The sequence below is a fragment of the Solanum stenotomum genome, chromosome 1 (assembly GCF_019186545.1).
Source record: "Solanum stenotomum isolate F172 chromosome 1, ASM1918654v1, whole genome shotgun sequence".
Taxonomy (NCBI): Eukaryota; Viridiplantae; Streptophyta; class Magnoliopsida; order Solanales; family Solanaceae; genus Solanum; species Solanum stenotomum.
The window spans coordinates 13,546,725-13,559,580 of record NC_064282.1 but is presented as its reverse complement, the minus strand read 5'-3'; the positions used below and the strand labels follow the sequence as shown (position 1 = coordinate 13,559,580).

Sequence of the window (12,856 nt, the reverse complement as noted above, 5' to 3'; positions counted from 1 at the left end):
CCCCAAAAACGACAGTCACATGCTGTGGCGGAGACAAATTTTTCATTGAGGGGTTCAAAAAAATAAGTAAGCACGCTAATAGAATCCACATATAAATGGGTCAGATTAGATATAAAACGGGTAAAGTCAGATATACGTAAGTAGATAAATTCAATTTTACGTCAACAAGAACAATAAAACACATGAAGCAGCAACAAGCTAAAATGTGATAAAGAAATAATGCTACCCAAACTAGAACTCACACAACGAAGAAGATTTGATGAAATCGTGAACCCAGATTCCTTTAGCTTAATGTAAGGGGATTCATTATTAAATATATACTCGTAAAATCAATAAATCGATCATATATATATACAGTAATGTTTCGATGAATCCATGTAGCTCCGCCCCGGTCACATGATTATTAGTATGATTCCTCTATTAAATATCTTGGTGGTCATATTAAAAGAATAAAAGTAATGGATTAAACAAAATTTTGTGACTTTTAATTCATCTAATCCGAAAAAGGCTTTTGAGTTTGAAAAAATATGTATATTTATTTAATTGACAATTATAATGAATCTCTATAATGTAAAATGTCTTATCGGCATTACTTATACATTATTTTTAATTATATTTTTATAAACCTTACCAAAACAATCCCTTATTCCTTATCATCTTATGCCCCCAAAAATATTTAAGAGATTGTTAATATTTGTCTTGATTTTGATATTAAAATTAGCCCGACCCGTTTTCCTTACTTCGGAGTCAAGCCGGGTCAAGATTCGCCCGATCTATTCCCCCTAAATCAAAGTCTATTCTAGAACCCTTATTTTCCTCCCGCACTCGGTCCCGTTTCTTCATTCAAGGTATTAGGGATTGTTTTGGTAAGGTTATATTCGAATAATTCTGTGGGTTGATTTGCAGAATTTGACTCCAATGTTTAAGAACACGTTCCAATCCGGATTTCTTTCCATTTTGTACAGCCTTGGGTATGTAATCTTCGTACGTTATTGTTTAGTTTTCGATTTTGACTCATCTACTTGTATTAAAGATTAGTTTTTTTTTCCTCCAGGAGCAAGCCTCTGCAAATTTGGGATAAAGAAGGTAAATTTTTAAGCTTATATGTGGGTTGCACTTATTTTGCCAGAGATTCAGTTATAGGATTCATGTATGGGTTTTGTGTTGACTTGGTGGTTCTGGGGTTTACTGTGGGGACTTAATTTTTACCCCTTTCAGCTGAAGGAGGGGTTTATGCACACTTATTTATCCCAAATTGTGTTGTTTTGTTTTGGCATATAACTTGTTTCTTGTTGAGGATCATATCTGTAGTGTAATTTGTTGGTGCGGAGTAGTTTTATTAGAGCATTCAAGAGAGTGTGGATTACTGGAATCAGTTGTGTTGTTGATATGATGTGGTGATAGTGCTATTGTTTGATTGCTGAATCCTCTAATCCTTTCTCGGACAATGTAACTAGGAAAATACACCAGGGAGAGCCTTAATTTAAAAAGAATTCTTTGTTATATGATCAGTATTTAGAGTCACTGGGCAAAAATTGATTGTTCCTAAATCATATTAGTATTGTAGGGATTTTGTGATTTGTTTCTCATTGCTGGAAGTTGGACATACCTGAAGAGTTCACTTTATTGTGGTTTCACCCTTTGTTTACTTTTAATTCTTAATTTCTCTCTATCTAGAACACAGTATTTTCTTGTTACACCAATAATACAACTGAAATTAAACACATCTCTTTATGCATTCTACATCGTTTGCACTATTATGGAACATTCTCCTATCCGGCTATCCTGTTCTTTCCTTGTGCTCTAAAGTAGACATGGTTGTGTTGTTCTCCATGTTCCCTTCCTTTCATTTGCAATCTTCTACTATCTCCAACACGTGATTGCTTTCTCTATTGTCCTTGGTAACATCTGCGAGATATTAAACAATGAGACTACAAGGTCCATAGTTACCAAACTAACCTGCAACAAGATTCTTTGCACGTGACGTGCCTGATATGACACCAACTCACAAATATCCTCTGTTGAGATAGTAACTCGCTCTGCAATTGAAAGAGAGCTATTTTCTTCAGAGATTTGCTGTTCCAAATTTTTAACACCTCCATCCCGTCTCTCCTTTCTGACAATGCAAATTATTCCTTGTGTGCAGTTGTCGATGGACATGTCAAACGGCTGCAAGATGAAGATATCCAATCCAATGTCCTGGAAATTATTGGGTCGAATGTCCAGCAAGCATACATAACGTGTCCTGCAGATCCTAATGCAACTCTTGGCATAAAGTTGCCCTTCTTAGTCATGATAGTGAAGAACGTGAAGAAGTACTTCACGTTTGAAATTCAGGTTTTAGATGATAAAAATGTCCGGAGAAGATTTCGAGCTTCTAATTATCAAGTCTGTAAGTCTTTCCAGGATATATAGATTTGTTCCTATGACTTCTTTGTGGCATAATTTGGATATCTTTTTGTACATGTAGTCTTTCCCAATATATGGCATATTGTCATTAGTTTAAGAAAGCTGCTGAGTGCTGTCTAGGATGATAATTGATGATCTTAGCATTTGGAAGGAGCTGTAACTGAGTGGAATGAGCTTCATTTAATCAATTTTTTATTGTTTATGAGCAAAATTCTTTTTTTTTTTACTTGTTAGATGGAGTCTATGACATGAATAGAGTCTTGCTCTTTTTGGTAAGAGCTTATGTTTGACAGCATTTTTTCTGGACTTATAACAGTAGTATTATCATATATTAAACTTTTCTATGGTTCTTGTTATATGGATTGATGATTCTTCTAATAAATCTGAATGGATACATCAATTTAAATAAATTGTGACGAGGAGAAAGTTAGCGACCTGTGAAGTGTCAAAAAAGGTAGGAGAATATCTCTGTTTCCACACTAAAATGTCGGAAGTAGCAGTTGCTACATCTAAATGAGGTATAATGTAAATGCCTAATATAAATTCTGTAGCTGTTGCTACATTTCCTGCTTTGCTTGGATGTGGACCTCTTCTCCACAACTGTTGTTTGGCATCTCGCATACGACAGGTTGCTGTTTTGGTGGCATAAAAAATGTGCTGTTTGTTAAAGCTGAGTTAGTGAGAGGATTAGATAATTAGTACAGCATAAGTGAGAAACAAAAGAGGAAAAAAGTGCTACTATTTTTTTTGGTCATTCTTTGACCTCGAGATATTACAGTACTTTGACTTCAAGTCCTCTTTTGACAAGCTGTGTTAATGTTTATTTACTAGATTTCATGAATGCTGGAGTTTGAAACTTTCACCTGTATGTTGCAGGCGGTAACCCGAGTGAAACCCTATATTTGCACTATGCCCTTGAAATTGGATGAAGGATGGAATCAAATCCAGTTGAACCTTTCTGATTTGACCAGACGAGCTTATGGAACCAACTATGTTGAAACACTGCGAGTTCAAGTTCATGCAAATTGCAGGCTAAGGAGGATATACTTTTCTGACCGTCTCTATTCAGAGGAGGAACTGCCACCAGAATTCAAACTTTACCTTCCAATGCAGGTGAAATATACTTGGGACTTGCTTTGATTTGTAGTGTTGGGACGTCATTACAACTTATTTCATTCTTTTAAGCCTAATTTTCTTTTTTTGGTCTTGTTGACTGTAGAAATCTTGAGGATCTTCTCTTAAAACCAGCAGACAAGGCACTTTGGTTATCGACATTCGTCTGCAGACTGGTATATTAATCTTGGAGTGGAACATTTTGATCTTGGAAATGTTGATTACCCCTGGTGGTAGCACCTGGAGTTTATGTTACTAGAGTACTTTGTTTAAGAGGACTGCTGGTGTAGTTAAAAGTATTTAGAAACTTGCTGGGCGTTACTATATCTTTAACATGTCTTCATCTGAATAATTTGTCTTTCACGTAACGTTTGAAGTTAGGTATAACGTTCCAACTTCAAATATACATGGGTGACATGATGAGTGTCGTAATTTCACAAGTTTGGTACAACGTCTTTTTATGTAACTAACTATATGTTGGAAGTGACGATACATGAATATAACTAACTATCGTGTATTGAATAATAATGTCTATAGTGATATGTCCTTAGATACACTTTGAAACATTAATACTGCATCGTCGAATGATCAAAGCTAAAAGCTTTAGGCATTTTTTTGAACATATTATGAATATTTGTATCATAACTTTATAACGTGATTTTATTTATATAATTATATGTTCTTTAGAGAACCCATGTTTTGAAAATTATTTGCTAAAATTTCCTGAATGGTCATCTAGATTTTATCGTGTCTAAAATCTGGTTGCGTAAAATGATTAATAAATGTATTATTAAAAAAGAAAAGTTTAATGTAATATGACATTTAATTAGGAGAAAAGAACTTTTTATTGCGTTAAAAGAACATTTGAGGAAAATAGCAATAATTGACAATGAGTAGTATTGTCGTTCTAGAAGTAGACATAATTTTAGCAAGCAATTTATTTTTTTAAAATATGAGTGATCATTTAAGAAATTTACTCGTTCTTTAGATTAAAAGTGTGTTTTATATTTTCCTTGCAAATATTAAAAAACAAGTAAAATTTTAATTTATTTTTTGATATTTGATAAATAAATAAAAAATGTATTATTTCAAACATATTTATATGCTATCTAGAACACTACGAAAATGAAATGTGATGAAAAATGAGATTCGGAGAGTAGCGGAAATTGAGATGATCAGAGGCAGGGGTGAACCCTAATTTCATTATTTTTTACCCCTTTTTAGTAGCTTTCATTCTTTTTGTTATTTTGATGGCTCAAACTCACAATTTTAAATTAAAAGTGAGAATTACCATCCGAGCAACTGCGGCTTGCTTATTCTCTATCCAATTGAAAAAGCGAATACCTCTGCGCATGGCCTCAAATCAACAAAAAGTTTGTGTTATCCTTTTTAACCCAACATATTTCATCACGTGATTGAGGCAGACTTTTAAATATTCCCAAATTAGCGCTGCTGACTCAGCTTCTTATTTAATTGCCACGTGTAAAATGAATTGATTTACGTGGGCCTTATTGCTCCCCGCCACGTGACGCAATCAAACAAAATCTTCAATAAATAAACATAATCTACCCTTCTGTCATTTGTGGCTCACAATCCTTTGCTTTTAGGATTTGAGGCTCTTATTCTTTCCATCTAAATCTCACATCTTATTGGTACACGTGGCACAATTTCCTTCCAATTTTACCCCTTCATACACCAACTTGCTTGGTGGGGGGAAATTATATTCCATGAATTATGCTTATGCAAATTCTTTTTCTCCCTCTCTCTATTGACTTTACTAAATACACCTTATATTCTTGATTTTGGTAATAAAATGGAGGCTCTTTAATTGTTACACGAAGGGTATTATAGTCAATTTTACTATAAGCGTTCGTTTTCATGTGGACAAAAATAATTGTGATGATAAAAAAAGTGGATAAATTTATAGCCATGGCAATTTACAATACCACTGCCGCGTGCCTCTGTTTCCAGTAACTGTGAGTTAATATTGCAAAAAAAAAAAAGAAAAGGGAAATATTTATATATATACACTTCCAAGTTGCAAAGGTCACTTCTTTCCAACACATATAATCTTCTCCTAAGCTAAGAAGAAAAATCCTATCTTTATTTCCACTTGCTTTCTCCTATAGTTTTGGCTATTTTGGGAAAGTTTTCTTCCTCATTTTCTTGCAATTTTCAGAAGGGTAAGTTTTTTTTGTTTGGTTTTTAAGTTTATGGAGGTGAATATGGGGTTGTTGATTCTTGAGCTGGTTTTAGTGCTTTTTGAATGATTTCAGTTATATGTGTGGTTTTGCTGGTTGAAGTTCTGTGTATTTTGTTTTTTTGTTCATAAATTTGGAGAAAGGGTGTTCTTTTCAAAAAAAAGAAGCACAAAGACTTCAGCTTGGGGTTTGATCTGCTTATGAGTTTGTTTTATCATGATTTATGGTTGAGTTAAGTTGATCAGTTCTGTTTTGTATTAGAACTTTAGGAGCTTCTCTGAATTATGTTCTTTTTTTCTGAAATTAAAAGTTCCTACCATCTATTTTGATTTTTTTTTGGCTAGAATATCTGGATGGAGGTCTAGATCTCAAATTTAAAGTAACTTGTAATTGAAATTTGAGATGAGAGTTTGCATCTGTCTGTTTTAAATATTGGAATAGAGTTGAATTGACAGCATCCTTATTCTTTTCATTGGGGGTGAGAGTAGGGGAAATGGGGAGGGGACTACCAGGCGGGGAGTCGAACCTCACCAACAAAGTGAAAGCTGTAGTCAATCAACTCTCATAGTTCAGATAGTCAACAAACTCAGCTACTAAAATTCTTGAATCGGCAGTATCAGTTTCTTGGGAAATACGGAAAAAACTAGGGGAAATAAGATGATTATCTTTGTGTTTAGTTGTGTTAAGATTTATGTGGACTTGGTGTATGTTGAACTTGCATTTATCTACAGCTGAGAAATGAGATGAGTAACTTTTATCAAGCTTGGGGTGGGGGTGGTCATTAAGCTTTCTCAGTTGTGTTCTATCTTGATTTCTCAAATTTTACCATGATTACTATTCTACCAGGTTAATCTTATGGAGTGGTTTTCTCGCGTTGATGATGGTGATGTTGTTGTTCCTAAAAGCTTTGATGGTTTTTCACCATCTTCTGATAGCTGGTCACAGTGGGACTCAACACCCTTTGGCAATTTCAAGTCAGAAATGAAAAGGAACAATATAAGGTCATACGTTGGAGCTGAAGATTGTAAAGTGATCGGGAATGGCCTATCTAATGATGTTGACATGAAAAACTTTGGAATTCATGAGGAGCCTTTTGATAATGCAGCTAACCAAGCTTCATACTGTGATATGGATCAATGGTCCTCATATCCACCTGAGCAGCTGGAATTTCATCTTGATAACTTTACCTCAATCGATCAGTTGGATGATGTGTTCCTGTAAAGCTCTTAACTCTGATGAATTTTATTTGGTTTCATTCTATTATTGAGTTCGTTGACCAATAGTTGTGGAGTTCGATGGAAGAATTTGTCATTTTTCTCAAATGACTGATCGAGTTCTTATGTTCCATTATGCAGAAGTTCCTTACTCGACGAAGACTGTCCAACTGGAATGGATGCATCTGATGAGTCATCAACAGATTCCCGTTGCAGCATGCTGCTGGATGATGATCAAGTAAGAGATATGACGAGCAACGCTTGTGCTGGTACTGCCAAATATTTCTCTGCACATGCTTTTACTTCACCAGTGGATTGGGTGGGGCAAGAAGTTAACAATTCTTATTTGCTGAAAAAGGTGATGCTTTTGTTCATTTTTGTTTCTGAAGGGCATGAATTTTCATCTAACAACTCCAATATGTGAAGCTGGAGTTGATTCATCAACCCCAGAAGAACTTAAAGACTTCACTGCATCTATATTATGTCATCTGAGAGCTCTAGAGGGACCAGCCGATAAGTTAATTGGTCTGGTGTATTATAATGAGTTTCAGTTCATTATGATGTCTTACATGAAAAGATTTTTGGCTCACTTGGAGTTTTAAATTTGCATTGAGGCAGATGCAGGGAACAATCCAGGTTACTTCTCATGCTTTTTGGTGGAAGGAAATTTTGGGAATATTTCACCTGCATTCAAGCAGGGGCGAACCTTGCATGATTTTTGAGGGTTGAACTAAAATTTGAAGGTAAAAAATCGGAATTATCCTAAAATCTCTAGAACACAAATTTGAATTTTCTCTTTCCTGGGGAATTGAGTTTGGAGCAGCTACCCTTCTTTCTGACCCATGGAGGTCTGTCTCTTCTCTAAAGGCGGCTTGTAACAGTGTCGAATTGTGCAAACCTCATGTCTGTGGGTCACTTTATTTTGGATACCGAGGGAACCATGAGCAAAATAATGTTTGAACATGTTTGCTTGTAAATGGTTTTGATTTTCAAGTACTATTTGAGCTGTCTATTTGTACCAATTCAACCAAGTTGAGACAGATGCCATGGTATAATTCTTAAGATAAGCTAGAGCTGAGTTTTTCTGTTACAATTTCTGAGAGGAAAAAAGAAAAGATATGGTTGTGTTGAATTCATCTCTCTCATTATATCATACTTTGTGAGGCAAAATCTAAGTCGAGATCATTTCTGTGTGAGTTTACAAGTTGTCTCCAAGTGATGAACATTTTTAGCTTTTAGTTTCTGTTAGCTGATAGAACAGTCTAATGAAGTATGATCTTACAACAACTGTTGTTGAACTCAAATGACCATTTAAGTTCGCTTTAGGGTTTTTCTTTTAGTTTTTTGGGTGTTGATGTGTTTGTGGGAAGGGGAGGGAAGTTTGGTGCAGAGTTTTGAGTTTAGTCTTTGTCCCCTCTATTTTATTTCATAGGACTGGGCAGGTATAGGTGCAGATGTAGGAGGAGACTACTATTTGTTTTGGGTTTTGGTTTCATGGGAAGTTGTCGAGGCATGTGGGGGACATCATAAAGGAACTAGGCAGCTGTCTATACATATTTTTGGATTTTTATCTGATGGTAATTAGCAGAAACATATGCATACGCATTTATTCTCATTTTGTATAGTGTCTTTTTCATTTCAACTATTTGTAAGCTTTCACCTATCTGAGTTCTGAAGTCTAAATCATTGAAATTTTATTCTCAGGCACCACAAGCAGAGGTTGCCGTAAAATTGGAGCATGATAAAGGAGATAATAAAGTGAGTGACGAGGAAATATCCATGGAGGAATCCGTCCTACAGCACCTAGAAAATCTCACATCTCAGGTAGTGAAGGTTCTAAGTTTTGGGTTTACCATTGTAATATTGTGGTCAAATGGCCAGGTTTACTGAATTTGTGCTTGTCCTGATACCAAACAGCTGACAGAGGAAACCAGAATCTGCTTCCGGGATTCTCTATATCGTCTTGCAGGAAATTCAAAACATGATGCATGTCAGAGTAGGAATGCTATGCCAGATCAAGATTCTACGTGGTTAGTGCGCATGCTCAATTACTTTCATTGATGGACTAGAGTCTAGAGCTTGTTAGTGAGTTGTTACACATGATGTTGTGGCTCATGATTAGGGAGACTATAACAGATGTATTTCTGTAGGCTCTGCCTGGTTGAAGATCATTAGAGGAATTATATCTTTATTTTGTAAAATCTTCCAGTACTTCTTGTACTTCCTATACTTAAAATGTGTAAAAATCTTTCATTGTTTTGTGTACTTTCTATTCTCAAAATTTCACCATTGTCTATTGGAACGGAAAAAATAAATGGAAAAAACAGTGGAGAGCTTTATTTGAAGCCGAAATACACCAAATAATTCAAGAGGGAAAATGCAGTATGAAAATAGTGTCCTCATTAGATCAAGGGGAGTATTGGTATTCCTGTATTAATGTGCATATTTTCTCATACTGGAAAAAACATCAGGTTCAACGAGGAAGAGACTACAGAATCGCGGACGAATGTTATTGACAGAACTGTCGCCAACTTTTTGTTCAGCAACGTTGAGTTTGGTGCCTCTGAAGGCTCATCATTGGACTTTACAGAAGCCACCAACATAAGACAGCATTCAGGAGGTGGTATGTTGTGGAATATCTCAGCAGGTTCCTCTGGTTGTGATGCCCCTACTTTTAGCGGATAAACAATGCACTCTTCACTCTGCCTAAACTTTTCTTGAAGTGGAACTGTGATGGGCACTACTTTGCATCCTAGTTCTTACATTTCGTTCAAGATATTATAGCATGGTCGTCTTGCATTATCTAGCCTGACCTTATCCAGCTATGTTTTGACGAAAGCTTGTATAGTAGGCGTGATTAGAGGCTAACCATGTTTACTTCCGTGTCTGCCAGCTGATCAATAGTTCCTTTCATATGATAGTCGCCTTGGCAGAGGAGCTATCCGAGCTCCAAGAGGTCAAGAAGACTGTTTTGTGTAGGAAAAAAGGGTTGACTGTAGAATCCTGGCATTTCTTTAGACTTTCACGAGTAATGTAAGCAGCGAAACGCTGCAAGGAGCCCTGTTTTTTTCTTTTAGGCTCCAGACATATTAGTCACAGAAAAAACTTCATATATGTTTATTTTTAGAATTTTGTAAGCAGCTAATATTTTTCAATTTGGGTAGCTTTACCAACAGTTGTTTATATCTTTTGCTACTTAAGAGCTTTATATGAGCAAACACTATGAGGCCAATGCAAGGTTTGTTGTGAGTATTATATGGTTGTTAAGCTAATTTCTGATTGTTTGGTTGATGTACTTGCAACTTCATAATATTGGGTATACTTGTATTAGTAGTTGCTGTAGGGTAATATAGGCATTTAAACTGATGTGGCAGTGGTACAGAATAGTTGTTTAAAGAAATCTATCAAATATATATAATTCCTCCGTCCAAGTCCAACAATAGTTGTTTACTATACTATTTTGGAATGTCTAACAATACTTGTCTATTTTATAAAATTAATGGATAATTTTACAACATAGTTCTTAATTTACCCTTATTATTAATTATAATCATTTCTCTATTACATTTTCAAGATATTGTATTTATTATATTCAAAGAGTGACAAAGTAAAAGAAGTGTGTAAAGTCAATAAAGGACAAATATTAACACTTGAAATTTATTATTCTAAAATTCAAAACTAATAAAGTTGAAATATTGGTTAGTCTTAAACGTGCAATGATTGTATGGAAATAAAATTGGACCACCAAACAAACAAACAACCACAGGTCATTGGATGTGTCCTTGAGGCCGTGTAATTTATGAATTCACGTGTTAAGATTTTGTCTTACGAAATTTCAAAAATTTATAATAAATTATATAACTATCCGAATATGGATTTAATTGTCAAATTATAAAATTTAAAAATAAATTTATAAATTTTCAATCTCAAATTCACATTTGAGTTTTCATACTACGGGTCTCCCAACCAATTGCAGATCCCCACTGCATGTATTTGATCGGTTTCGTACAAAGTTGTTAAGAGGAAATGATAAAAATAGTCTTTTATTTAATAGTATGAAGTATTTTTTAATTTAAAAAAAAGGAAAGTTTTATTAACATAAAAAAGTTTCACCAAATTTTAAAGTATGCAACCAAAAAAATTATACCAAACGCTACAAAAAAGAAGAAGACAGAAGTTACACCTAAAAAATCCGTCTTTAGAAAGTAGATAAATTGTTCAAATACATATTTTAAACGACGTTATCTACCTCTAAATCTGTCATATTAAGTTAATTTTAAAGTATGCAACCAAAAAAATTATACTTAACACTAAAAAAATGACAGATCAGTCTCTAGAAAATAGATAAAAAAATTGTTCAAATACATATATTAAAGGACGTTACCTACCTCTAAATCTGTCATGTTTCTCATGCTTAATTTTAAATATGCAACCAAAAAAAAATGACAAAAGGTACACCTAAAAAATCACTAAAAAAAATGACAGAAGTTACACCTAAAAAATCAGTCTCTAGAAAATAGATAAATTTTTTTTGTTCAAATACATATTTTAAGGGACGTTACCTACCTCTAAATCTGTCATGTTTTTCATGAGTATAAAGTTTGCAACTCATAGGCCATACCGCATCAAAAGCTGTGGTGCAATACAGTTTAGGGCCGAGCCAACTTAGAGTCGGGATTTTCCCAAATAAACACTAAAAAAAATAATAGAAATTATTCCTAAAAATTCAGACTCTATTTAATATATATTTCTTTCGTTCATTTTTACTTGTCACTGTTTGACTTGACTTAAATATATTTGTTAAAAAAATAATTATTAATGTAAGTATTTTACCATACCGGTCCTACTAATTAATGTTTAGTATTAAGTCTTGGAAAATGATATGAAAGATAGTGTTTAATGCTAGGGGTAAAACACGAACAAAATAATTATCTTTTTTAATATGTCAAAAATAATAAATAAAAATAAAAATTTATTTTATGAATAAGTGACGAGTAAAATAAACTGGGTAGTATTTTAAAGGACGTTACCGATCTGTAAATCTGCCATGTTATTTCATGCGTATTAAGTTGACAACACATAGGCTATACCACATCAAAAGATGTGGTGCACAGTGGCCAGCTTATATCCAATGGTTTCATTTCGGGAAAAATATATCTTTACCTACATGATTAAACTTATTTTTTATATAACGTTAATATTGAACCTCTTTGAATTAGTTTGTGTATTTACTTTTTTTTCTCAAACTTCTTTAGTGAATTTTGGCTCTGCTATTGTTACTATAGGTATGGTTGTTCGTTCTTTAATAGAGGTCTCAACTTCGAGGCTTAAATATTAAAAAATCCTTAGTAGCAAAATTATGTCATGAATGGAACCAACTAGGGATGTCAAATGGACGGATTAAGTGAATTAGCTATAATTGGGTTATTTTTGACGCCCCTTGAGTCGGCCCTTCACAAATTTGAACTAGTCGACCCCACCACTTCTATTACTAGCTTTCATTTTTACTTCTATTAGTAGTATTACATAGCTAGTTCTATTTTCTTATACAAAATCAAATCCTTGTCATCAACACACAATGATGACAGGATTCACAAATTCTATCAACAACCAATTCATCACAAAAAGCACCAAAACAACAAGAAACTCTAAGGGTGTGTTTGGTATGAAGGAAAACATTTTCCGGAAAATGTTTTTCAATTTTCTCATGTTTGGTTGGGTTAAATGTTTTGGAAAATGTTTTCCAAATCAACTCATTTTCCTCAAATTTAAGGAAAATGACTTCCCTTCAAAACTTAAGGAAAACATTTTCCAAACTCTCTTCCAACTTCCAATTAAAAAAAAAAATTGTTGAAAAAATCAATTTATTTTGTCCCTACACTCAAACCAACCCCCAACCACCCCACCCCCAAAAAAAAA

General features: G+C 34.1%; 2 protein-coding genes across 2 annotated transcripts; both read left to right on the top strand.

The window, feature by feature from the left end:
- Positions 1-787: 787 nt before the first annotated feature.
- LOC125853330 (uncharacterized) lies at positions 788-3,776 on the top strand. Its single transcript, XM_049532999.1, has 6 exons — positions 788-848; positions 907-971; positions 1,055-1,086; positions 2,147-2,388; positions 3,286-3,522; positions 3,629-3,776. The coding sequence occupies exons 2-6, from the start codon at positions 919-921 to the stop codon at positions 3,635-3,637; spliced, it is 573 nt and encodes a 190-aa protein (XP_049388956.1). The 5' UTR covers positions 788-848; positions 907-918; the 3' UTR covers positions 3,638-3,776.
- Positions 3,777-5,554: 1,778 nt separating this feature from the next.
- On the top strand, positions 5,555-10,189 carry LOC125850107 (protein LNK4-like). Its single transcript, XM_049530010.1, has 6 exons — positions 5,555-5,705; positions 6,570-6,940; positions 7,079-7,295; positions 8,642-8,761; positions 8,855-8,967; positions 9,409-10,189. Exons 2-6 carry the CDS (start codon positions 6,579-6,581, stop codon positions 9,620-9,622), a joined length of 1,026 nt encoding a protein of 341 aa, XP_049385967.1. The 5' UTR covers positions 5,555-5,705; positions 6,570-6,578; the 3' UTR covers positions 9,623-10,189.
- The last annotated feature ends 2,667 nt before the right edge of the window (positions 10,190-12,856 follow it).